This window comes from Plutella xylostella, chromosome 25 (assembly GCF_932276165.1).
Source record: "Plutella xylostella chromosome 25, ilPluXylo3.1, whole genome shotgun sequence".
Taxonomy (NCBI): Eukaryota; Metazoa; Arthropoda; class Insecta; order Lepidoptera; family Plutellidae; genus Plutella; species Plutella xylostella.
In genome coordinates, this window is record NC_064005.1 from 6,227,614 (window position 1) to 6,254,809 (window position 27,196).

Sequence of the window (27,196 nt, forward strand, 5' to 3'; positions counted from 1 at the left end):
GGTTTATAATAGAAGGCACACCATGCTCCTCGGTCGCTGGGAGTAGCTTCCACCAGCACAGATACATAAAACATAATTTAAATAAATAATTCCGACTCCCCTCCACTTCACATAATACTTTAACGGAAATGGCTAAAACTAAACCTAATGTAACGACATAAAATCAATATTTGGCTTAGAACTTAATTATGTCTACGATAAAGCACATGAAATAATAATTTGGTCTAAGTTATGCTTCCTACGACTAATGTTAAGTGCTCTTAACTAATTATTGCCTTAGTCTACTGTTGAAGTTTTAATCCAGTGGTGTTTCTTTTCTACAAGTAAGTATATAAAAAATATGGGCAAAGGCCATGGTTTCGAAGTAAAATGTAGATATACATCTACATGAAAAGTCCGAGATCGGACGACACAATCACTGGACTGGACGTATCACACATTCTCTTAGACAATAGTTCACAAGCCGCGCCGCCAGGGGGCGCCACCTCATTGAGCTAACTTACAATCGATATATTAACTTTATACTTAGATACTTTAAGTAATATTGCTGTTAGTTTAATGGTTAACTAAATATGTCGTAGTTATTGTGTATCCTGAGACAGTAATGGCACGAGGTTTATTATGACAAGAAACTTGAGGAAGATACTCAACGCCATACTTAATATTCGATAGAGCACAACATATTCACTACACTTACAATATCGCACCGATCTAGCCTAACTAGAATTAAGCACAACTCGACAATATATCCCTGAAATGCTTCAAATAAAACTTCGTTTTATTTTCGAATCACAATTTCTATATTAACTTTAGCAGAAGTACAAATTTATATATATAAAAATTATCTCTTTTAACTACAACACGGTTATCAAATTGACTTTTGTAGGCTGGCGCTAGCGCCGATACGACTACGAAACATAAATAAATACAAAGCACGAAGTGAGCAAGTTACATTACCTAAAAGTATTCTCGCAAGTGAGACAGAGACAGCGAAGTTGCTGCGAGAGAAAGAGAAAGAGAAGCGCCCTCCGAAAGTGAAGAGACGCACAGAGAGTACATCAATAGAACATACATTCCGTAGTCAAATATTTCGACACTCGAGTCCCGAGTGGACCAATAGCACCGTTACACCGAGAACGAGAATCGTGCGCCAATCAGAGGGTCCCTTTCAGGACAGAGCAGGTCTCAGAGACTGACCAGGTTTGAGTTGTTGTGCGCGTCGGGGGTGGTGACCTCGAGGGCGGAGCGCTGCTGCTGGGCGGCGCAGTGCGGGTGCGGGTGCACGGGCGTGAGCCCGGTGCCGCCCTCCATGAGGCTCTCGAAGTTGAAGGGGATCCCGTTGCTGGGGGTAGAGATCTCGACGCCGGCGATCTTGTTCCCCCCCTGCGCCTTGCTGTTGTGTATCTGCGCGGGGTTGACCGGCAGCGGCACGTGCAGGAAGTTGGGTCTGTTGGGCCGCGCGAGGGCAGGCGGGGTGTCGAGCGACCCGCCCGATGACGTCACCACGGCTGGGTTGGCCGCCGACAACATTATTCTGGAAATGAGGAAAATATGGCGTTAGTTAAACTGTGTAAAGTAGAATAAGGTACGGAAAAGGGGAGGAAATGCTGCATATAAATAAGCATCATAATCATCCTCAGCTGCTGGACATCGGCCTCTCTCTCAAAAAAATAGGATAAAAACAAAACGCAAGCTCACCTTTTGTCCGGGGTCGGCGATGCGAAGATAATATCATTATCGAGTCCCAGCACGGGGTCTGCGTTCATCACGGGTCCTGCCGGCTCCATCACCTCCACCTTCACCCTCACCCCGTCCTCTGGGTAGGGGATCGGGTACTCCTCTTGAAACGGCTTCACATCGGGCGGACTGACGGCGCGCTTGCCCGCCAGGGGGCAGCAGCCGAGGTGGTTCTGTAGTATAGCTTGCAACCTCTCTCGCTGATCGTGTAGATTCCTTAACTCGTCTTGAAGCCTCTGTTTGGTGTTCTCCAGCTTATCCGTCTCGTCTTGTAGCTCATTAGTATGATCGAGTCGTCGCTTGCGACAGCGCGCGGCCGCCATCTTGTTTCTTTCCCGCCTGACTTTCCTCCGTTCCTCCTCCTCTGGTGAGATGTCGTGCGGGGTCTTGGTGGGTCTGCGGCCGCCCATGTTGCGGCGCTTGGGCGTGGGCAGGCCGGGGCTGGTGCTGCAGCTGTTGTCGCTGGACATGGGGCCCGGGGACACGTGCAGCGCCGCCGGGCCCGCGCCGCCCGCATCGCCGTACCCCACTTGGTTCAGTATGCCTGTAATGTGAGAGAGAAAGAGGTTAGTGACAGAAGACAATATTGAGATGCGACATAGCGTCATGAATAGTCACTCTTGCAGATGATAGGAGAGAGCGTGACGTTCAGCTATCGTTTTGTATACGATGAGTTGATTCAGTGATGAGTGTGGGCGAAATATGTAGGGGTTGATAATGTATGCAGTAGCTGATCATGACCACATTCAAAAACCTCCAATAATAACGATGACAAACGAACGCATTAGAACGGCGATTTTGATGAAACATCGCTAAAAATACCCTGGTTCAGAAAGTCAAAAAAACAAACATAAAAAAAACGCAAACAATCGTTACCGCGAAGAAAAGTTTAGACAGTCAGATTAGCATCAGTCGCTGGTGCGTTGGACGTCATAAGGAACAGAAGATGACACTCCAGGGGCTCCTTTCAAGCACCCCACTCCCATTTAACCAGGGATGTACCAATCCCACTTTTCCTACGCTAAACCTATTTCAACTAGGGTTACCGCACCCCTGTTTTCCACTAGCAGTCCCTTACCGTAATGCGTGTTGGCGTGCGCGACGGCGGGCGGCACGAATCCGGCGTGCTGCTGCTGCTCGCGACAGCTGTTCAGCTCGATGTACGTCTGCTCCAGGCTGCGCAGCTGGGTCGGCGTGATGGTGGCCGTGGTGCGTGTGGGCACCCCTGAGTTTAGGCCCTCGAAGCTCGCCAACTGGAAGGGAGAGATAGGAAGGTTAGAAAGGCCGTAAAATTGGCTTGAGACGTAGTAGGCTACTGGAAGCGAGAGAAGGGGAGGTTAGAAGACTGTAAGGTGCAGTTTGATTGGCTAGTATACTATAGCCAACGGGAAGAAGGCATAAAGAAGTTTGATAGGCCGTAAGTAACAGATTTGATTGGTACGTATAGTCTACTGGAAGGGATAGAGAGAAAGGTTAGAAGACTGTAAAATGCAGATTGGCTTGAGACGTGCAGATTTTCTTGGCTGGACCTTGTACATAAGTCAAGTGCACGTAATTAAAGTATTGTTTTTGATTAAATTTATACTCGATAAAATTTATGATAAGATCAATATGCTGTAATCTAATCATTAAGTTTGTGGACATCAGAATCTATTTAATTTTAAATAAATTTTAATATTCCTTTTTGTAGCTATTCTATGCTTGAATGTGGGGAATTCCATTGAATGTTAAAATACACAATACAATTTATCGACCCACTTAATTTAAATTGAACAATAAACATTATCAAAACTGCAACAAGTGCACTAGTATTTCAAAGTGTAATCATTATGAAATGTTTGTTTATTTCACACTATCTGCTTCCACATACCGTGGACCTGAACCTAAACATTTGCATTTCTTTATAAAAACAACAATAAATAAATACTACTGTAAACATAAACAAATGCAAGCAACCGATCTTATGTTATCTATCAATGTCAGGAATATTTATTAACTAAAATATAACGCTCTAAATTAATTCGACCAGTACAAAGTAGCAGATTATAGAGTCTAGGTAGGTTCAGTTAATTAGTGTTAAAATTTAGAATGCTTCTGCCAATTATATCCATCCTCACATACTAAAAAGATATGTAGGTTGGGCCAGGTCTATGCGTGTACTAAATGATCATTCATCATCATCAACTTCAAGTTTCATGAACAGTGTTTGTTTAGAACACAGGTCACTCGGTAATCTAATCTAAAATGATTATCACCACAATAATGAGCTATGCAGATAAAAAGTTCAGTTTACCTGCAAACTCACGTGTCTTTGGAAAAATACTTAATTAGGCAGATTAACCAGACTCGCTATTTGTTAACATAAGTACATTTAAGACTCCAAATAATAGACGAGTAATGGCCATACTATGATCTTATCTAAAACACAGGCGAAACACGATCGCATCGCATCTGCCCGTAATAAAATACAATGCGAAATCTGCTGAGCACCATCAAAATACCTGATGGCAAAACAGCTCGGTGGCCAAAATATTGGCGATCTCCAGTGCATCCATAGTGCGCGTGGTCGGTAACTCAGCGGTATTATTAGCCTGGTGGTCTACTGCGGCTTGCTGCTGGCTCGTGGGGTCGAGTGTTCGAGTGTTGAGTCGATAGTAGGGCATGCAATACCGCAATACCGGTATCCGTAATACCGGGATCCCGGACAAAATTTCCGCTTTTTTCAATACCGGTATTGAAAGTTAATACCGGTATTGAAGTAATACCGGAATCGGACTTTTTTAGGCTATAAATAAAGCGATTAAGATTTAGTTAGCCTTGTGTTTCTATATACTGTGAAAGCGCACTTGTTCCCAACCGTTTAATGCAGTTTTCGGCTGCTAGAAATCTACTGTTGACCATGCGTAAACCGACACTGGATGTAAAAAAAAAAATATTCTAAAATTTAAACTCTAAAACTTAATTCTCGTAAAAATCTACAACAAAATACAGAATATGATTGCATTTCCTAGTTTTACTTTGGCGTATACGACCTTTAAACATAGTATATGCCATTTATTACAAGGAAGTCTAATACCGGTATTAATACCGGGATCCCGGTATTGAGTTGTAATACCGGAACTCAATACCGGTATTGAAAATTGTTCCGGTATTGCATGCCCTAGTCGATAGGTTCGTTGCGTCCCGTGCGGAGCCCGGGGGCTGGCCGGTGCGCGGGAGTGGGTTCGTTCGTTCGTTTCGCGCGCGGACGGCGGCGGCCGCGGCTGATCGCGCGCTACTGCCGCCGCCGCTCCGAGCCCGAATCCTCGCCCACATCGGCCTGTATTTATAGACCACTCGTCTAACTCCGGAAACATTTCGCGTCATTTCGCATCTCCACGCCGCGGCTCGCTGCGAGTGCGTCGCCCGACAACAAAACAACTTGATCGCTCTATTGTAGCGGAGGAGCTTGACAGCAGCTTGGTCCATGGTCTACGTCACGAGGAGTCTGTGCGTCGGTGGGCGTCGCGGGACCTTGCGGCAAGGCCGGGCGGCTGTAGGCGAGGATGACCGCTTACGGACCGAAAATCTGGCGCACACCGATCGATGCCTTATTAGGAGTAGCTTTGATCAAAATCGGCTGTCGAGTTAACAACTTGTTTGAGCCACTTATTTTGGTTAATGATTCTGATATAATACATATTTTAGTTTTTGTTTTAATTTCTCTGACCCTTAAATGGTCAAAGATGTAAGCAAGATTGCTGGACGCATGCCTCGCTCCGGAAGGCGCGGTCACCGGTCAATTACGACAAATTGCTCCAATGAAATGAATTTCGTTTTCGACTCCCGCGCAGCTAAGAGATGCACCCGCTTTGAGACTGTTTAATTGGTCACGGTGCCTAATCTTAATGCGATTAACACAAATAATTGTCTTAGAAATTGTTTTCTTGATTTATTGTTCAGTAAGAGTTTGCACGTGAAAATATTTCAGTTCCTGAAGCAACCAGACCGGCGCGGCGCATCAGCGCATGCGCATCGCTTTGTTCTGAGGACCAAAGCGACGCCAAAAACGAAGTCTTAATTACATTTGAAGCAAAAGTCTTAATTCATTCCACTTTACCATGAACGCAATAACATCTTACAAACTTAATTCAAAATAAATAAAACTAACAACACCTGACCACGTGGAGTCAGCATTTCCAAACCAGTATCAGTGACGTGATACTAGCTACATCACGACATCGTCTAGGTACAACTACACCGCGCGCGCTGCCGTGAGATCAGCGATATATTCAGCTATGACGTAACGTATGCAGATGTCTGGCAGGACCTAGAGGGCTACTCTACTTTTAGGTAAAGCGAACGAACTATACAACGAGATAGAGTTGTTGTTAAAGCGGCAGTGAGCTAGAGTGAACCCATGGGTGTTTTACTCCGTCATGTTCAATGATTGTTTGTTTGTACCGGTTGACCCTTTCGGCAAACATTAGGCGGAGCAATAACCATTCAAGGGGCATTTTTTTGTTTTAAAAAGGTTATCGATGTTTTAGATCGAAAAAGAGGAGTGTTGTCATTTGGCATATCTCTCTCATTTGCGTATATCTCTGAAACTGATAAAGTGATCGTGTATTTGAAAAAGTTATGTCCTTATTTCTCCTTAGGTAATGGTAAAAAATGTTTAGCTAAAAAATGTTTAGAAAATTGAACAAAAAAACATATATTTCGTGTACAAAGTGGTCTGAAGTAGATACATTCGAGTACCAAAGTGTTTATCACCCGATAAGGCGGGCCCGTTCCGTTAGCAGAGCACGTGTGATCCGCCCACGTATGACGTTTCGCACCCACTTGTACCTCTGCACAATAGAACTTTACTAGGATATTCATAGATGATAACTTATAGACTTAGCACAGTTAAACCGTTCCTGTAATTCTGTAATCCTCCTACACTTCACATTAGATGGATTTATTTTGATTTCTGAAAATTTATGTATTTTAACTGTTTTGTACCTAGGTGTGTTGATTGATGTAAGTTAAATTCTTTGAATTATTATCGTGAGTGCCTGGTTTATTGACGTATCAGCACTATCAGCCCACCGACCGTGTTCTAGTTATATGTGTGAGGTAACTAAATATCTACCAATACTTACACCTGTCCGTATACCAGGAATATTCACTCAGGTACCTACATATTTAAAATTTAGTACGTGTACTCTATTCTTTCATAAATAAATGTATTTATCGAAAGATTATTTTACTACAGCTACAACAAACACTGAACACTCGTGCAGATTAGGATTGTAATCTCTGTAACAAGACTAAACCTTATCACGTGAAACTAAAGTATGACATCAAAGGATATGATGAAAGAACCAGACCTTTGTAAGGCCAATAGCTTTATAAAGTCCAACCCGTAAAGGTATTTGGAAATGTGTGATTTACCCCAAGTTAACATTCCCACAATCCATAAACAGTGAGTAAACTTAAACAAAGCTCAGCTCATCGCCATCAAAGACGCGTCTAATCGTTACCAGGAACGCAGCAACACACAAGAGGAGCGTTAAATATTTCCCATACCGCACCAGCCAGCTGAGCTGCACGCAATAATGACCCCTACACAAAGGAAATACAGTCCCACCGCACAAGCCGAGCAATCACCATAAACACCACTATGTTACACTATCAAAACTAAGTGGACGTCCACTTGTAAGTGCTAGCAGAAGATGGATGCTCTCTCGTATCTGACCGGTTTTTAACTCATTAACGTAGCACTAATTGACCGTAGGTACTAATAGCGTAAAGTATCTCGAGCTGTTATACCAGAAAATTCCTTGAACTGATTTCAAATTGAGTTTTGTCTGTGTATTCGTAACTGTTAATTAAATAATTGTAGCAGAACAGAAGAGCTAGACGCAAGCAGACTTTAATTAAATTAATGGCGGACAAGTCTCGAGACTACCATTTACCAAATCTTCCTCGTAATTTGAAAGGCCCTAAAGCAATTATACTTATGCTAAACGCAGAAGGAGCAAAAAATACCCTTGGATTGCAACTTGGTCGTACATTTTAATATCCGTGAGACGCTCAAGCCCCTCCAAGGTTGCCGTTCATTAACTTATCGTTAGAGCTGTAAAGGGCGACGCCTCAAGATACAAGACTAACAAGACTAGCCCATTATGTTTGTTTTCAAATACCTAGAGACCTCGATTTTATTACAACCTTGCACAACCGATAATACTACGGAATGTCGGTCCGACCCATTTTAGGGAGAACTAAAATATTCTTACAAAGCATTTTAAAGCTTCATCAATAAAGTGGATAATGTGTGGAGTGTAATTTATGTATGTGATCGTCGGGCAACATGTGCAAGCGAGTAATGGGGCCCGGCGACAGGCGTCGCGACATTGACCGCCACTGGCGGATAAAATCAACCAAACAGACGTCTGGCACCTCGCCAGCGGCCCTTCACCTTAACGAGCCCATCGCTGGAACCACCACCAATGCTGGGGTGGCACCAGACAACTGGAAGGGGGAGCTACCTGGCCCGCAATGGAAGCCACCCATAGCAAAAGTTCCGCTCACTCAACCCTTCATGTAAAGTCTGGGACGGTATCGATCCGGAGCACCCTTTCAATTGAACCTAACTGTTGTAGTAATGTTAAACACTAAATTAAACATTTATTGAGGCCCCGATTTTCGGAAAGAAATTCTGTGTAAATTATAAATAACCAATCATAATAAACCAGCATGTAATATTCAGCATCGTAAAAAGGCGACCTTCATTTTCACGAAAACTTCAGTCCATTATTCGATTCTCGGAAAACCCGAGTGAGTCACCGTCACCGTCCTATCGCAGGCCTACTACAACATCGTATATTTACATCGGTGGACCCGATTCAAAAACTCGAATACGCTGAATGATTCATGCCTACTTATGAATCAGAAATGTGCGACAAGGAAATTTCACTTGGGATATAAATGTTCTAGCCTCTGAATATGATGGCAGTTTTCAGAAAATGGTTAAGAATGATGTGAGAAATAAAAAATGTTACGTTTATGCAGATATTTCCACAATCCAAAGAAATAATGTACAGCTCAAGGCCGTGCAAGAAAATAATCCATTTAAAGAACAAGAAAATGTGCGTTAGGGACATGACTTGAAGGTCAGGAATGAGGAAGTTGGTGGAACAAGCTTTACTTTATACCCAGAGAAATAATAAGTATGTTCAGCTTCAGAAAGAGTAACACTGGAGAGTTACTAAGGGCAGAGAAGATTACGCGGTTATCTGAAGCACAAGGCATCGAAATGCTGGCCGGAAACGATCCGGAAATGGCGGGCATTCCGCGGCGGCGCCGAGCTCAGCCACCGCACGCTTCCAAGAAAAAAATAATCAACACACACTTTTGGCATTGAAATGAAACCTTTTTGCGTTTAACCGCAAACCAGCAAGAAAACGTATTGCGAATATTGATAATGGATACCAGGCTACAATTTGTTACTCTCGATTAATTTTCGCTAGCATTGCAAAATTGCGTTTACTTCAATTATCTGCGGTGGAGAACCCAGCTGGTTATCTGTTCTTAGAAAACATTTTAAATCCGTATTTATTGTTCCGTAGCGATAAGGAACAATAACAGCTGCACCGGCCCCGGCACAGTAGAACAAAGAGGCATAATGTGGACATTTTAAATGGCAACGCGCAACACTGACGCCTATCAACGTTACATGCTTTTAAGCGTGGCCTGATTACATGGAGTAATCTGAAAACGAATCATGTTTACATAGATAAATAGTAGGGCACGTGAGTACTAAAAGAAAAAAAATAACGTGTGATAGCCACTATACTGTGGTACCTACGTATACAGCAGACGGGTGTCTAGACTGCTAATAATTTCCCTTTAAGGGCAACGTATAATTAATTTGAATTAGGTACAAAAGAACACTCAATTTGTATGTTAAAACTCTGCAGTTTGTTAACGGACATTCCGTTTGCTGCGAACATGCATATTATAAGTCGGTTGGTATGAATTTCGTTCGGAATACATTGGTTTTGGCCTTCGGAGGCAAAGGGTCGCTGGTCGCCGCCCACACATGTCGGTTACTTGTTTTATTTAATGTTTTAATTGCGTCGCCCACATCCAACATTCAGGCGGAAAGTACTGGGTACCGGAGCGGCGGTTCCATATTCGTAACATCTTGACTTCTCGGCGAATGAACTTTGGACTGCAAAATTTTGTGATTTTCCACACCGTATTTGGTGTTATGTAAGTGAACAAAACTGGATTGTTACAAGATCAAGGATTTAAAACAAACAAATATGTATTTATTTTTAAAGGATCAGTTTACGATATGATTATGTAACACCATATGATCTTTCAGTCAAGATTGAAACATGCCACATCATCCATATTAGGGAAAAAGCATATTGACGAAAAGGTTACCAAGTATTATGGAGATAAAGATTGACGCCCTTTTGACATTAACTTTCCAACATTAATGGGCAAGAAGGCAATAAACAGCCTACGTATTCAAGCAGCGGGGATAAACTGCAGTTACTCGCTCTAGTATTTTACACAGCACCTTTGCAAAAACGCGAACATATGCATTTTGCGCACTTACCTCTTTGTCGGTTCAAACCGAATGACGCCGTAAAAATATAATGGGAAACAGTTACAAGAGACAACGAACTGATAGACAAAGGCATTGTCTCGGCTGCTTGGCGGCGGCACTTATGCTAATTTCTTTTGAGGTTTGTTACGGCCCTCCTTTAGGGGTACGTCAATATTTTATTGCCACTAATAATTCATAAAACAAAGGACAATCGCGGTGGCTGCCGATTTTGTAACCAACTGTAGACATGAGAAAATATTGAAAACAAAGACATCTCAAAGCGTTTAAAAGGTTTAAAAAAAGGCATTTAGGTGTTCCTGATTGCGCAGACAGTTGAAAGCATTTCAAAATTTATCATGAGCGACCGTCACATACCGGACGCTGGCACCACCTAGCACCGGCGAGATAATAAATAACGCCCTTGGACTGATGGAACTCCCCACATTTATCTAACACACAGCATTAACTTAAAAAATGACAAGGCTTTTAAAATAAAATGATTTGAAGAAAATGCAAACTGCAGTGAGTGCACGCTATCAACGTTGGACTTAGCCACTATGATTTTATTCGTGGAAAAATTGTATTCGCACAGGGCTGAGGACCGCACAGCTACTCTGTTATCGCGGGAGATAACGAATCCAAATCGCTCGCTTGTCAGCGGAGCCGCCGCCGCACCGGTGCCTTATCGCATTTCGAAGAAATCGTCCACAAACATAACCGCGTCTATGCGAAATATTTCACAATCTGTTTGCTAATTCTTATTTCTGTATCCGTCCTTTATTATTTAATCTCTAAAAGTCCCATAAAACTTTTTTGTAATGATCTAATTAGGTGTGATATTTTTGGCTCCCATTTGCGTGTACGCTTTCTCTTAGTCTATTGTAAGGAGTTAACGGATTATCGTGCTAAATCGAAGTAACAGAAAATAGGATTTCTTGTTCCGGTGGCCGCCCACGTACAGACATTTGGCGGGATGCCCAAGGAACTTTCCCTTGAAAATATTATATACGATCCAGGTAGGTAGGCACCTAGTCATATCCTCACATTGTATTGTTATTATGATGTATTAGGTACTCAGGAATAAAAAACAACTACTATAGCCGCATAAAAATAGATAAAGGACACATATCGCGTACTTTACATATTACTTATAGCCATAAAAGTACCAAGAAATATTGTGATAAATATTTTTTATGCGATTAATTTAAAAACCTAGTCGCGTCTCGCAGTATTCTTGTTGAATAACAAGCAAACATTATAGTTTTATTTGTTTTTGTAAAACAGGTATAATAATTTTCTGCAATGTTTTGTTTGAAATTTATATTTTCCGAGAATCATAAATGGACAATGATTGTGATTTGTACATTCTTGTAATTATGTTCTATGCAATATGTCTAATAATGGAAGAAACCTAAAATTTGTTATCGATGCATGCAACCATGACGATAACTGAAGCTGACTGAAGTGTTTACAATGCTTTTATATTGTTATACCTAGATACCATATTTTTTATATAAAATATTATATGTGCTTATGTAAGTAAGGAATAACTTAAACTGCAGCAGCAGCGGGCGTCAGCGACACACAATGAAGATATGCAAATTCTGATGTGCTGCAAAACTGTCTGGCTCCTCCAAGATCGCTCTTGCGATTATTGAACGACAGGTTAATGATCTTACATTACACTTTGTTGAATCCAATAAAAAACGGATGACCTCACAAAAACCATACATGTGTAATGTAACATTAAACTCTGGGTCAGAATTTGGACTTACTACAAAAGTAGACAATAAATGTCGAGATTTTCGTTCCAGTGATTTTCAGCGTCATTAGCGAAGTGAGCCGACACAATAGTGATGCAAATAATTTGCGATTATGGCAAGGTGACGTCGGAGGCGGGTTCGTTCAACTGAGGCGAGCGATGACACGCGGCGCGCGCGCACCACCAGCCACATGTCACCGGGGTTCGGGGGTGCCAGCGACATAGAGTGTGCTGCTGCTGATGGTAGTAGTGGACAAATGTGTGAATTGGTGTATGATAGAGGAATTGGATGTATTTGGTTGGTGTTTAATCAAATTGATTGTTTAAATGGTACCTAATAGAATAAAATTTGCATACAAGCATGTAAAAAAATTAAGAATAAAATTTCAGAAATTATTTTTTGAAAAAAAAAATGCCTATGTTATATGTATACTATAGCTTATAATGATGGAATTTTTGACGAGGAATAAACACACACTCAAAGATAAGTTTAAATTGTAAGTATTCGTACCTCTTACAGATAAAAAATAAACTTACTAAGATTAAAAAAATAAAAGTAAAACAAATTTTAAACATTGCAACTTACCAAATTTTCCTATACGTAGTGCAATCCAAAAAAACACTGTGCAATCTTGCGAAACCTCACAAAACTTGTGTGAACTTGAAACAACTCGCCCACCGGGTGTGCGCGTGCGCGCTACGAACACAAGCTTCTGACAGATGTCGGTCGGAAAACCCCTCGGACACTACGCGGGGCGGACGCACTGAGTAAATATTATGGCACGGCCGGACAAAGGTTTTTGTTATCTACTGCGGTGTGAACGAGCGCGGCGTGACGCGAGTCGCCCGGGCGGTGGTAGACCGAGGAGTGAGGCTCGCGCGTCGGCCCCGCCACCGTCTGATAAGCCCGGCGCGACGCCCCCCGACGACGCCTACGCCCGCCGGCGCCGCAGCGGTGCATCGTAAACACAGCACCACCGCCCCTCGCCCGGACCCACCCCCGCGCTCCCTGCACGCACCTACGCGCCGTTTCGCAACTGTGCAACAGATGCCACTTTCCATTTCAAACACTTCGAGAAACGAGGAAACCCTACAACAACGGCAGCCTACATACCGTACCGAGAACAACAATTGGTCCAAACAAAAGCAGAACCTTATTAGCGGACACCTAATTGGGTGCGACTGGTCGGGCAGAAATTCAATATGCAACGCGATCCGCTCGCTACATAAACGGAATAATTGAATTAGTGAGAGCATACTGACCGCGCGCCGCCAAACGACCTGACCACCTATGAAGCGGAGGTGTCGAAATATCGCTCGCGTCACAGACCGCAACGTCGAGACACACAACCGCAGGATGACCTTTTTGTACACAAATAAAAACTAACGATAGATTTATTAATGTATAGAATGTATTAAGTAGGATTAATAGGAGTAAGTACTCGAAAATTACTGCTACCTTGCAGCAAATTTTAAATTAATTAACAAAACCCATGAAAACTGAGCCCAATGCATTAAGTTTCCACACTGAAGAGAAGTAAATTAATATATATTTTTACGGGTGTAATAAAACATGACGGAGTTTAGATTAATTTCAATTGAACTAAATACTTTTATCAAACCCGCATCATTTAAATGATACTCAACAGACGAAAAAATACTTAGCAAAAGAGATGAAATAAACGCTAAATTAAATTCTAATGAAAAGTCGTCGGAACTAACAACCAGCGAGAAGGAACATAAGCACCTGATGTTGCAGAAGAAAGAGAAACGTTGAGGAAAACTGCACAATAAAATACATAAGCTACCTTAAGCTTTATGTGTGCGGGTATTGAGCATGTAATATGAACGGTTAAGTGTAAAAATAATACTAATATGACACTGTCAACATGGACGTACCATATGGCTAATTTTATAACCCCAAGTGAGAGTTCAATGATCGTTAAGCATTTTCCTTCCTAATGAAAGACAATAATGTCAGTAACCTCCGGAGCACATAACACAAACGCGCCATTTATACACGGCACTTATGAAATAAAAACAAAAATATGAATTTATTTGAAAATAAAGCGGTAGTCAATATATATGTGTAGGTATTTTTAAATTCAATGCTACCGCTTTGTATAAATAAATGATATTCTTGAAAATAAATATGAGCAATAGAAATGCATAACGAATTGAATTTTTGAAGATCACAAGAATAAACCAAAGGGGATAGATTTTGAAAACAAAAAAAATAAGTAGGTAGGACCTTAACCAGCGTGAATTTTGGAAGTGTTTGATTGTGGACTGCGTATGAGCAGACAAGTGCACAATCGTTTTCGGGGAAGCAGAATTTGCTCAACACATTGAAAGATAAATAAAAGAAAACGCAGGCAAAGTAATGAAGCATAAAACACTTTGCCATTGCAAAACTAAACTCTCTGGAGATCAACGTCTAGAATGCCGTAAAACTGAAATATTTCCGACCGTGAAGCGCAGGAAAGGTTTAAAAAAATGATTTAAACGAAATCGGAGTCGTGATTGCAAGCGCAGCCGTAAACATTTAACTTTTACGAGTGCGTTACTCTCCACACACTCCGCCGCCATGCTAATTAATCTCTATCAGACAAACTCACACCGGCCGCATTTTAAAAACATGCGTGAAAATTCTTCCTGCTTCTCCAGGCAACTAAATTAGATAAGATAATGAATGCGATCATATCAATCACTACTACAATAAACTGCTTGAAGTAGAAAAAGTTAAAAAAAATACTTTGTTAACACAGAATTTATGTCGTGCATTATAAAAGTTGGGTGACGAGCGAGAAATCTGACGGGGCGCGTTAGGGACTCATAAATTACGAGATTAATCTTTTCAAATAATTTGACCTTTCCATCGGACGAGGGTTCATTAAATAATAGCGTTGGTATTGGAAGTCCGCTCATTGTGCCGTCTATCACATTTTTGTTGTAGGCGGCACTGGAATTCACATCCCTGCTCCGTATTTAAAGATGGGTATTTTTGATAGCCAAGTTTGGACAAACACTTTGATTTATACACTACCAACTTGAATCCAAAGAGGCATTGAGTTATCGGATTCCATAAGTAGCGATTGTTTTGACACATTCGCGTAAGGCAAACACGTGGAGCGACTGTTTACATTATACGTATGAGAAATGACACCCTGCGTTACAACATTAATATCCTTTGAAATATAATTTATTATCTAGTGATAACATACTATCATTCCTTGGAATAACATAAATCGCAAGTCTTTGTGGGAGTGCGCATTGCACGTGCATTTACCAGTAAGTACAACATCTTTTAAATAAGGCATTCGAGGCGGAAACGTGGAAAATGTCAGTAATCTATAGAGCTGCAGGCACGACTGTTTGCCCTAATCGGAACAAGAGATTAGCAGCTGTTGTAAATATCAGCTCCATGCTTATTACTGTGACGTAATTATTATTGCTTCGTGTAACAAAGAAAATTAACTCGGCCAAGTCAAGGATTCCTTTGTGCGCTCTTTGTTAGGATGCACTGGAATGTTAAAGACTATTTTTAACAGCTTAGGCGCTGCGCTTTATGGTATTAATATTGCAAAGTTTTTAGTGTTCGTTTAAAGCATGAAATTTAGTACATATTTGTAGTTACAATACATTGTGATAATGACGCAAGTTAAACTTACACTCGTAACAAAATTTATAGCAGTCTTACTTAAACAAAAGCTCGTTTCAGTACACATTATCTTTTAAAAAATATTACTAACATTGTCCACGGCCAGGTAAAAAACTTAATTCGATGTGCAGAAAAACTCTCATAACGGATACTTAAAGCATAAGCGGTTACCTATATTGCATGGGCTGCTTGTCCGAGGGAATTCCGAGCGAGCCAACCTGATGACTCACTCTCAGTGAACCCGAGCCACTTTTTTTTACTCTTGACCACCGGAGACTTGAGCTGTCTCCATAAAGCTCAACTTCTTCGATAATAGCGAAAAGTGGCCGTTCGAAAACCAAATTAATGTGGCGGCACTTTTGATTTGCTTCAAAACTTCCAAGTACTATGTCGTCCATATAAACCTTGTGTTTGTGTAAAGCCGTTAACGTTAACAACCCAATAGATACCGTGCCACCTACTGGGCCGGCGCATGCCTCTTCAGGGGCAATTGTTTGACCAACACTGGAATAACAGCTATTGTTACGTGAATTTTTTACTTTAGCGGTGTGGCCCATTTTTGAGGAATGGTGACGTGTCTGTTGGAACTTATTATTTTTTTCTTCTATGACATGCATTATATTTTTTATAAGAAAAAGAAATGAACTCATTTCCAAAGCTCTGTTATGAAAATTGAAAGATGCTTTCGGTTTTTTACTATTATGTATTTTTTTATATTATCGTGAGTCTGATAGGTAGGTAAGTAGTTATATTTTTGGTACGGCTTTTAATTGTGCCAAACAGGAAAAAGTTCGTTCTCGTTTTAGTGAATATCTGAGTGTAACTTCCTATAAGCAAATACAATATAATCATAATAAAATTGATATACTTAATGAAAACAAATTTCATATGCTAAGTAGGTAGGAACTACATAATAATATTATCAATAATAATCATTTCTAGAAGAAAACACTGTCAACTTTAGCACCAACGTAGGAGTTACTTTGTTGAGATATAACGAGAACTTCTTAAAAGGCTAATTGGATATTATGAGATACAAATGTTTGTGAAATCCCGTTCCATCCGATTTCTTAAGATTTCCCTACGGGGCAACCCACAATACTCCTTTATGGAAACCGTCCCCAAAAAGCCAGTCAAAGAAATAACAACAACGGTAACTACAAAGACTATTGGGGTAAAACCTTTATCTTTAGATAACAGGATACTTTAAAAATACAATAGCAGACTTATAAACATTTAGATTTTGAGGGTTTTAAGAAGATTCAAATGAAAGAGAAAATGTATGTGAATCCGGAATGTGAAATGCAAAAATGTGGAGACCCAACGTACCACTTCTTACCAAAGAACCACGAGATGTATATGGCCTGGATAACATTAATTGGCAATCTATCAATCTATTTTCAACCTTCAGTAAGATCAAACCAATTCGTAAGATGTATCTCATTGTATCTAGTTAATGGGTTATATCAATAAAAATGTGTCACATCTGCTAGCGTGCAAATTGTTTACTTCCGTTGCACGGATGACTCACGCCGCTTCTTAGAAATTTCAAACTATACATTATACAGCTATTACATAAATAAACTCGAATAAAACCACACAGATGTAATTGACTTGCTCGAGAGCTTGAAATCATCGTCTACTAATAAAACGGGCAACAAAAAAACAAGCCATGATTCGTCACTGTCTTGGTCTGTATTCTAAACGATGTATAAAAATTATGACCGCCGATTTTCCGGATCGATAGACGCGTGCGGTGGAGCCTTTGGGGAATCCCCAGACGAGACTTGATGAAATGGCCGCGTTCGGTGAAATTGCACAAGTCGCGTGATGTGGAGATGTGGGTCAAGTCCGGTTCGTTTTCGCTGCAAAGGTTACCGCCGCCGCCGCCGCGCTGGAGTCCGGTTGTGCACTCTTGCGCAACACTAGCCTTGTAGGATCACACGCTTCCAGAAATCATGATGAAATTATGTGATAATTTTAAACTTTTCTGTTAATATTTAGTGGTTTAACATCTCCACCGCATTGATACGCACGCAGGGCGTCATAATACTGTTTACGTCAGAAAAAGACGTAAACACATTTAATTTATAAAAATTAGATATACCTATAATGTCTGTATTCGAGGTTGACAAACGCATGTAGATTATTTTAGCTAAACGAAAATATTATAAGAATTTTACTTATTGTTTGTCACCTGTTCAGTATACTAAATTCGAGGAAAAAGGATTTGAACCGTTAAGGTAAACAATAATTTTCAACTTTACGATTCAATACAAGACTAACTACGTGACTAAAATCACATTTCAATCATTATTGACGAAGAAACAAAAACTGCAAAGTTCAGCCTTAACATTAATCTACGCATTAGGTAAGTTGAAATAGTATAGCCCATGATGAATCTAATCATATTTTTAAGACTTGAACTGATTGAATATTCCGCTTCATAAAAGAAAATCAAGAAGTCGTAAACGAGGACAGTCGTGTGAAAAAATTAAGAAGCACACGGCAATACCTCAAGGCAATATATTCTCGTAATGCGAGGCAGTTCTTGGAAAGAAGCCTTTGCCGCGAGAAAGGCGGTGCGTGGATGACGTCATCGTCGCATGACGCATACTCGCGCGATGTGACGTCACAATTTACCTACTCGATTTATTCACATTGGTTTTCCCACCAAAATATGTATCGTATTTTGTTATTGAAGTCATTAGAATTAAATGAACTATAAGAAGGGTTTTAATTAAAACCAGATTAAAATATTTACCGTCAATCTAGCGCCCTCTCTTGGCTTTTGTCCGTACTTTTACATGAACTTGGCGGTTTAAATAATGTTTCATGAAGTTTCAGTGATGATTTCATTTCATTTTATTTTCAAATTAATACGGCACAGGGTATTTCCCGGTGGCTTATCTCCTTAATTTATCTTATCACGAAAAGTATTAAAAATAATGACATGTTTGATTTTTTGTTCTTTTCATTTCATTATTTTCTAGAACCTTCCGTTCCGTTTGGCAAATAAACATAGAGTATCAATAGACACATTTCATCAGAACCAGCTAATAAGTTTTTTCAATAAGCGAAAAACATGGCCTTCAACTACGTTCGTGAAAATGTTGCGATGACGTCATCTTTGGAGGAAAACGGCGAAATATGTTTGTCTCTTTCCATCCATTCGATTAATAGCAATTAGCGCACGATTTGGTAACTCATCTTGTGTTTTGAACACTGTTTACATAAGGAAGGAAGGCCTTAATTATATTTTAAATTAAATAGGTGAGTTCTAAATACAGATTACAGGAATTTATTGGAATATTTATTATTACCTACCTAAGTACTTGATTCTACTAGGACTGTCCAAAAACTTTTGACAGTGAACATTAGCATGCAAAAATTAAGGTCAGTATCATTATATTTAGAGAAAGTTTTGGAAATATCTATAATAAGTTAATAACGCAATATGTTGAAATCTATCTACCTGCGTAATCCAATACTTATGTGAATATATTTAAATAATATGATGAACAAAAAAGTTAACCAAAACAAAAAGTTCTCAAGTAACGCAAACCGTTAAGGGAGCCAAGTATAACTTTGCAAAAAGTTGTGCCCATACTGGCAATGGATAATAACAAGATAATTAAAACTTACGATAGATTTTCCAGTGCCTTCGTCACCGTCGTGCTGATAGTCGAACATCGTGGCGAACATAAGACTGTCGTCTTGTTCGCAGTTGTAGGGCACCAGCTGCGACATCAAGCCGGCTTTGCACAAGTTCACCAACAGTTAACAACCCAAAGGGCTCAATAGACAACAATAAGTCTTTAAAAAAAGTTGCAAAACTAAAAGCGCCAAATTCAATTCACAGTGATAAGGAATGAGTCACTCTCGGCGGCGCGGGTACCGTAGCGTACGGTTGGCTAGAATGTTTTATATCAGACTGAGTCACTGACGTTCTACAGCCCGGTTTTGTACGATGGCAAACAACCTCAACTGCGCACGCGCGCCGCCAGCCTCAAACGAAGAACGACCTAAACGCAACAAGAATTCCAACTATTCAGCTAACGCGCCAAACTCAACTTTTTAAAACGCAAATTCTGCGATACTAGAGCACATCTGATTCAGTAAATAGTTGCTCTATGACTGAAGATGTCATTACTGTTGCTTTTGGCGGAGACCCAGAATTTTTACAACCTGATGAGGTGATGGGGAATACCGCGAGCGATGTGGCATTTTGAGAGAGTCCTATGTCCAACAGTGGACTCACAAAGTATAGCTAACCTTTTATTACGGTAAAAAACAAAGAAAAGGTTTCAAAAGTACCAACGAAGGTAGGTAGATGAGTAATAAGTAGGTTAGTTATAAATGCAATAATAAAGCTACGTGCTTACACTCAACGAAACAACGGTAAGTTTCATGATACATGACACCAAGCAAAGTTATTACTTTAATAATGACTCAATAATTTATAAAGACAATACATAATATAATGGTGTATACCGTTTAAAATGCACTTTATTCAATGAATAGAGTAAGCAGTAGCACAGCAATGACAAAAAAGTTTATTTTGATACCGAATTCGAAAAGAAAGGCTTGTGGTGTATAATATTTAAATGACAAAAGGTACATTTTGAAAGCAAGGAACTCGATAGATTAACCAACGTTACAATCGATAAATTTATTGGTGAGTCCAGCTGCAAACTTTCATTTGGTCTCGTTGATAACAAGCCTGGTTACTCCAGTTTTGAGGCAGTTTAGGATTGATAACATCTGGTTCTTGTCACTAGACCGGAGTTGAAATGCAATTATTTAGATGTTGTATTTATTGATCTGATTCCGGTTTTCTGAGATATAGTTCACAGAATGTTTCATAATGTTCGTTGTTATGCACGATTTGCCAGGACGGGTTTGAAGAGCCATATCTCGTTAGTTCCGAGACTATCATTGATACTTATTTTTGTAGTCAAATAATATTTTCAAGGCTACTTTATTTAAACTATACGTTGATAAAAAATATATTTATAATTTAAGCAGATAAGAAAACTTGAACAAAGGTCAGGATTTTTACCAATAAGCACATACACATAGGTAATAATTGTAGCGAAAATTTATATAAATACCGAAATACAAATACCACCTATGGGATGTGAGATGTGATGAATTAAATATTTGTAATTTTAATGTTTTCATGTAAAAATTAGGACAGCGGACATTTGGCAGAAATTCAGGATCGAACACCGAGAGCCCGTCACCTTGATAGCATTATCCACTACCTCGATAACAGTATGACATGACGTAATAGCATCTGCGAATTTTTCATTATTATCAACAGAACATTTTAATGAAAGCAATTTTCCTTCAGATGTTACTTCATATTACACATTCGTTTTGTGAATTATAAGATCTACCTAGCAGCATAATAGATAATATTATAGATTTTAAGGGTTTTGTTTAATTATAATTACAAGTGGTGGGTAAGCTAGATGAAATTAAAACCAACTGTCCATGTATTTAGCAGCGTTACCATGTAAAGTAGCGAGTTTACCGAAATGTAACAGTCTAGAAGCATTTAACAATATATTCTAATCAACCCGTCAGAATCTCATCGAGAAAGTTCATGTGAAAACTCTGAATCATATCCCCGTACATGGCGCCCGCAGTTCAAGGTCGGCTTTCCACGATCGGTCACGCCACGTGAACGCTACAATAACAAGAACAACCAACGGAATTCTGTGAACTAGACCTTGGTCTACCTGGATGATGTCATCATCGAAAACATAGTGTGCCCTCATCTTGATAGGAGGTCATTATAGGGGTAGCAATTACTGCTGTAATGTCATCGTTACCCTTCGCAGGGGCCTAGCTCTGCTCGATATAAGCCTACTTCAAGACAAATGTTTGATGAAAAAACCGGCCAAGTGCGAGTCGGGCTCGCGCACAAAGGGTTCCGTAGCAGCAAATCAGTGTAAGCACAATAACTTAACCAAAATTACAGTTAAACCAACCTATCTCAAAAACTATAAGAGATACTTTGATCAAACCAAAAATCGTTGAAAGAGTTAATTAGCATGCATCACCTCTATTTTTTTTAGAATTTTATACCCCGTAGTTATAAAAATAGAGGGGGGGGGACATACTTTTTACGACTTTGAGAGCTGATATCTCAAAAACCGTTCACTTTAAGAAAAATGTTTTTTAGAAAACTTTATATCATTTTAAAAGACCTTTCCATTGATACCCCACACGGGTATGTACATCGAAAAAAAAAATTTCATCCCTCAGTTACATGTATGGGGGGCCCCACCCCCAATTCTTTTTTTTACTATTTAGTGTCATATTTTTGTAGCGGTTCATACAACACATATTCCCATCAAATTTCATCACTGTAGTACTTATAGTTTCCGAGTAAATCGGCTGTGACAGACGGACAGACGGACAGACGGACATGACGAAACTATAAGGGTTCCGTTTTTGCCATTTTGGCTACGGAACCCTAAAAAGTATACTTTGAAGAGGGATTCGAACCCGGGGGATTTTGGCCGAATATAGAGATACCTCTTACATGAGAACTATCTAGTCAAGGAACCTAGGGCCTTAGCCGTAGGGCTCTATTCCTGCAGGAGGAAGGCCGCATACTGGATGTTGTGGCGCCTGGGCGAGAGGCTTATGTCCAGCAAAGGAGGGTTAGGTGCTAGTGGTGGTGTTTATTATTTAAAAAAGGATCTGTGTAAATATGTGGTAGGTAGTTAATTAGTTACTCATACAACTATTGTTTAAAAAAAATATCGTGTCATACAGTGGTCACATCACAACCACAAAAGGTAGTTTAAATGATAATGACATGATGTGATGATACTCATGTATAGTACTTATTTACTACATAAGTAGCGTTTTTTCCAATGTTGTTTAGTAACGGGTATTTTTTTAGGTAGTACTTATCTTTTTGATTTTGAAAAACTACAATAATAAAATTTAAAAAATATTAAATGTTTATTGGAATCGAAGAACTACTTATCCTTATTATTGAATGTTTAAAGATGATTTCATGTAAATGAGAGCCGCGGCTCCGCTTCAGAGAGCCCTGTATGAGTTTTGAAGTGACCATGTCGGCAGGCTCCTAGCGTTTCTGCCCAGCCTGCGCATCCCGATTGTACGCTGTACGCTGTAGTGTAGTGGAGACAATTTTGTTGCGAACCGTGATTTTTGTGAATGTTAGCATCAGTTTTCTTGTTACCTACAGACAAAATAATGTATAACAGTTTGTTACTTACTGGTTTGGGTGTGTTAGGTACGGGTTTGGACTCTAAAGATACATCAATTTGATAATTAAAATATATGTACATGCACAGGTACCGAATACTTCCGAAAGAGCAAATACACTATGAGAAATGAAAGTAGGTGAGCAACGGTACGTAATGGCTGATTAGCAAGTCTTATTAGCACTCCTAGCGAGAAACGAACAATATACACAATTCAATGTTCCCTGCCACCACATGGTTACTTAGGAATTCAAACTCTAGGTAGTGCATGGGTTCCATATTAACCACGGCCAGTTTAGCAAAAGAAATTATTACAAAAAAAAATAGAGAAATTAGTAAAATATTACCCAAAGGTCTAGTCTGTGATGATGCTGAAGTAGCATAGCTTCGTATTTAAAACCGTCACTTCAGGATTTTTTTTTGTCTCAAACATGGCAATATGAGGCGTGTAAGACCATTATTTGATGCTGGAAATTCAGGATTAACTAAGCTAAAATCTGAAGAAATGTGAGTGGTATTAACTAACATATTTAAGATAAACTTCATAGAGTTGTATTTGAACTATTTGATGTTCTATTGAAAATTACAGTAATGTTTAATCTTAGACCTAAAACAAATCTACACATTTCTTAATTGTTGGAACACCTGTTTCAGTTAGCGGTTTATTATTGCTGAATAATTTAAACAAACTGCATTTTCTACTACATTTTGATAAGCAAAAAAATGGTTTCATTTACTAAATCATGTTCTAGATATTATAATTAAATATTCCGTGTTTCATATATAAGTATATATTTATTTTACACTGGCTTTGTCCTGCAAGAATCACTTTTACTGAAATTTTACTTTTGTATATGTTACGGCTAATGTGAAGGTAAACTTAAGATTACCCAGGAGAATGCTAAGGTGTATGACATGACACAAAATGTTTAATTATGATGAATAGTTAAAATTGTATACTATAAACATTAACTTCGTTAATAATGCTATAAATATTACAACATTACCAAATCAAATAGTTAGCATTAAATAACAAAGGATTTTCATATTCAGGCTCTAGAATCTAGACTATGAGAATTCAGACTTTTTTTTGGGCAAATGGGCCACAATCATTCAGTAAGGACCAGGCACATGGTTGACTGCTTTTGCTACACAATACACATTTTCATTATAACATTTCCAAAATAAATAAAAAAACATACTTAATATACAATATAAATAACAAAGCCCACAACAATTAAAAAAAAGTTAATCTAACAGTCCTTTTTTGAATGTACCTGGTTCCACCATTCCCATTATGCCAGCCATATTCCATTGTTAAATGGTCAGCGAGATCCTCTGAACCAGTTACCACTACATATACTACAGCTATAATTGATGTTGAGCCTCATCCATATGATTTATACTTGCCAATCATCAATACTATGTATTTATACAGTACTCACACCTTAAAGTAATAATCACAATATTTTTGTTATTTACTTTTTTTTCTTGCTTTTATCTAACATGAGATTAGTTGTTGGACCATAAGCAGTTCTATTGAGTGGTAAAATGACAGAATTTTATTTACTAACTAAATTTAATATCCAATGAGGTAATAATCTATATTTGGATAAATGACTAATGCTGTGGTGTTTGTACGTTTATCAGATAGCATTATCAGTAGGAATTTACTATCTTGCGATTGTAAGTTGTACATAGTGAAAAACATCCTGAATACAGAGGACCCTTTTCTAAGTGTTGGAACAGTGAAAAGTAAACTTTTTTTAATGGTAATAGGTATGGTAGGTGGTGCAGCATATTTGCAGCTTGCTGGCGTATAAGATAGATGCAAGTTAAGAATAGATCAAAATCCCAAGTCCACTATGTAACATTTAGAAAGACCATACTGATTGTACCTAAAGTTTGTAACTACTATGGCTCACGAACTAGAAAATATCTTGTACCGAAAATTCTCAATAACCTACCAAATGAAATTAGAAACGGATCTTTCTCTAAGAATGTCTTTAAGTTGAAGATCAATAACTATTTACTTGCAAACCAGAATAATGTATTATAGTTACCTACCTAACTTGTAGATACCCACTTAAATGTATATGTAGTTAGTATATGTAGTGTTTATGTAGTGTATTATACTCTTGCACCACAACTACCTCTAATCCTATTTTTTAATTTATATAACTCTCTTCCATCCAAAGGTTGTCTGGTAGAGATTGCTATAAGCAATAAGGCCGCCTTTTTGTACTGTTGTTATTTTTAAGTTTTATTTTGTATTGATTCTGTTTTTTTTGGTGCAAATAAAGAGGATTGTATTGTATTGTATTGTATTGTAAATGCGTAACCTATTGGTCTGAGTAAAAGTGGACGGGCGTGGTGTATCTATGTACCTACCTATACTACCTATTGTGCTGAATGCAGGCACCATACCCGCCTACCATAGTTCTTTATTTTTTATTGTTAGATTAAATTTATCTGTTGCATGTTAGTTATAAGTCACATGTAAGTAAAAGAATTTAGTTAAAGAGAGCATGTACTGGCAATAAACTACCTTGTAGTTTGGCGGTGTTTAGTTTTAAGTCAAATTGTATATATTTTTTTCTGAATAAATAAATAATCTAATCTAAATACTTAGAATAACAGTTTAGGTATCTAAGGCATGAGTTTAGTGTATCAAGAGATGTTTGACACAACAATAACAGTGTTGATGAGTACATGAGTACAATCCATTTTTGATAGTAATTGACATGATGCCTTTCACATACTAAAGCATGGATAAGCTCAATATGAACCAGAGCAAAAGTTTATAAGAACCTTATTTTGAAATATAGTTCTGGGTTCCAAAATAATGTTCTTATAAACTTTTTCTGTTTCATATTGAGCTTATCCATGCTTTAGTATGTGAAAGGCATAATGCGCAAGGTTTCATCTCAAAGCCAGAAATATATTTCAGTACTCACCATGAGTGTGTTGGGCCTGGCCGTGGTGGAGGCCGGCTGCGAGTCATTGTAGGACCCCTGAGAGGACTGACTGTCGCAGGAGTAGTCCGACTGGTTGGAGACACTGTCACTGACCTCCAGCTTCATCGTCATCGGTCCTGGTACACCTCACTGCCACTAGACGAAGTCCCTTTACGTAACACACACTTGCAAACGCACAAAATCGACCCTGAGGTTAAATTGTCCAGCTGGTTTCCGCGTATTATTGTGTCCAACTTCAGCTTTGCAATTCGCTGCTGTTTTGTTATCTTACGAAATGTGCGTAGGTTTGAACTTTATAGGATTGTGTTGTAAGCCCAGATGAATGAATGTACAAAATTAATTACGGAAAATTGCAAATAAATAGCGATAAAATTAAAAACACTTGCGTTGCGATATTGAGAATTGACAAGTAGGTATTTTAGTTTGACAGTTTACAAAAGAAGGTCGTGAACAAATCTGAAAACAATGATGAGTCATCGTATTGGAATGACGTAAACTTCTCTTCGGTTGGGGATACCTTTTTTGTAGTTAAAAACGACATATGCGCCGTGTTAGAATAAAACTAAATTCTCATTTATGTAAAGGAAAAAAGAGTCGTAGAGATCATTTTCCAAAAATACAAACATCACATCATTTTCCACCAATCCCAAAGCACTATTTTATGACGTCACATACGCGTCATCCGGGCCCTGTTTATCAAAATCAACTTCACCTTATAGGAAGGGAAGGACTGACATGCAATGCAACCATCTTTATTCGTATAAGTAAAAGTACTTATACTTTTTCTCATTGTCAAGATATCAATACCTACACATGTTTTTTATGATTAATAAATAGGTACGTTGAAACTGAAAACTATAAGTAACTACTTACATTATCAAGATAAGCACTTTAATAGGTTGGTTTAATAGGTGCATAGTACTTACTAAATTAAAACAGATTGATTTAAGTATGTTTTTATAAGATAGTTATTATAATCACATCAAGTGTTATTTGGGGTTAAAGGAGTTAAGTGATGAAAGCCTATAAAAGTAGAAATGATAATAATATCAGCAACCCATTTGAAAAAAGCCTTTCATCATCATTATCAACCCTCTATCATCCTCTGTGAGCTATAGGCAACCATAAGTGTACTCAGTGTTTTGAAATCAGTGTAAGGTAAAAGGTAAGTACCTATACATTGTTAATCTGATAAACGGGGCCTATTTCGTTGCCGTT

The 27,196-nt window shown here is 38.9% G+C and overlaps 1 protein-coding gene across 3 annotated transcripts; it reads right to left on the minus strand.

Moving 5' to 3' along the window:
• Positions 1 to 313: 313 nt before the first annotated feature.
• On the minus strand, positions 314 to 26,332 carry LOC105380389 (transcription factor kayak). Of its 3 annotated transcripts, XM_048630268.1 has the most exons (5): positions 4,909 to 5,051; positions 4,239 to 4,392; positions 2,816 to 2,990; positions 1,699 to 2,281; positions 314 to 1,534 (listed from the first exon to the last, which is right to left on the minus strand). In XM_048630268.1, the coding sequence occupies exons 2-5, from the start codon at positions 4,290 to 4,292 to the stop codon at positions 1,186 to 1,188; spliced, it is 1,161 nt and encodes a 386-aa protein (XP_048486225.1). In that variant the 5' UTR covers positions 4,293 to 4,392; positions 4,909 to 5,051; the 3' UTR covers positions 314 to 1,185. The 3 variants fall into 3 exon arrangements, with proteins under 3 accessions (XP_048486225.1, XP_011548230.3, XP_011548231.1); XM_011549928.3 differs by lacking the exons at positions 4,239 to 4,392; positions 4,909 to 5,051 and adding an exon at positions 25,958 to 26,332; XM_011549929.3 differs by lacking the exons at positions 4,239 to 4,392; positions 4,909 to 5,051 and adding an exon at positions 19,393 to 19,696.
• Positions 26,333 to 27,196: the final 864 nt, after the last annotated feature.

Coding starts and splice junctions, on each gene's coding strand:
- LOC105380389 (XM_011549928.3), bottom strand. CDS start 26,089: ATGACGATGAAGCTGGAGGTCAGTGACAGTGTCTCCAACCAGTCGGAC. Junction 2,991..25,957: donor CCAGGCCCAACACACTCATG/GTGAGTACTGAA, acceptor TCTCCCTTCCAG/TTGGCGAGCTTCGAGGGCCT. Junction 2,282..2,815: donor GCACGCCAACACGCATTACG/GTAAGGGACTGC, acceptor CTCACATTACAG/GCATACTGAACCAAGTGGGG.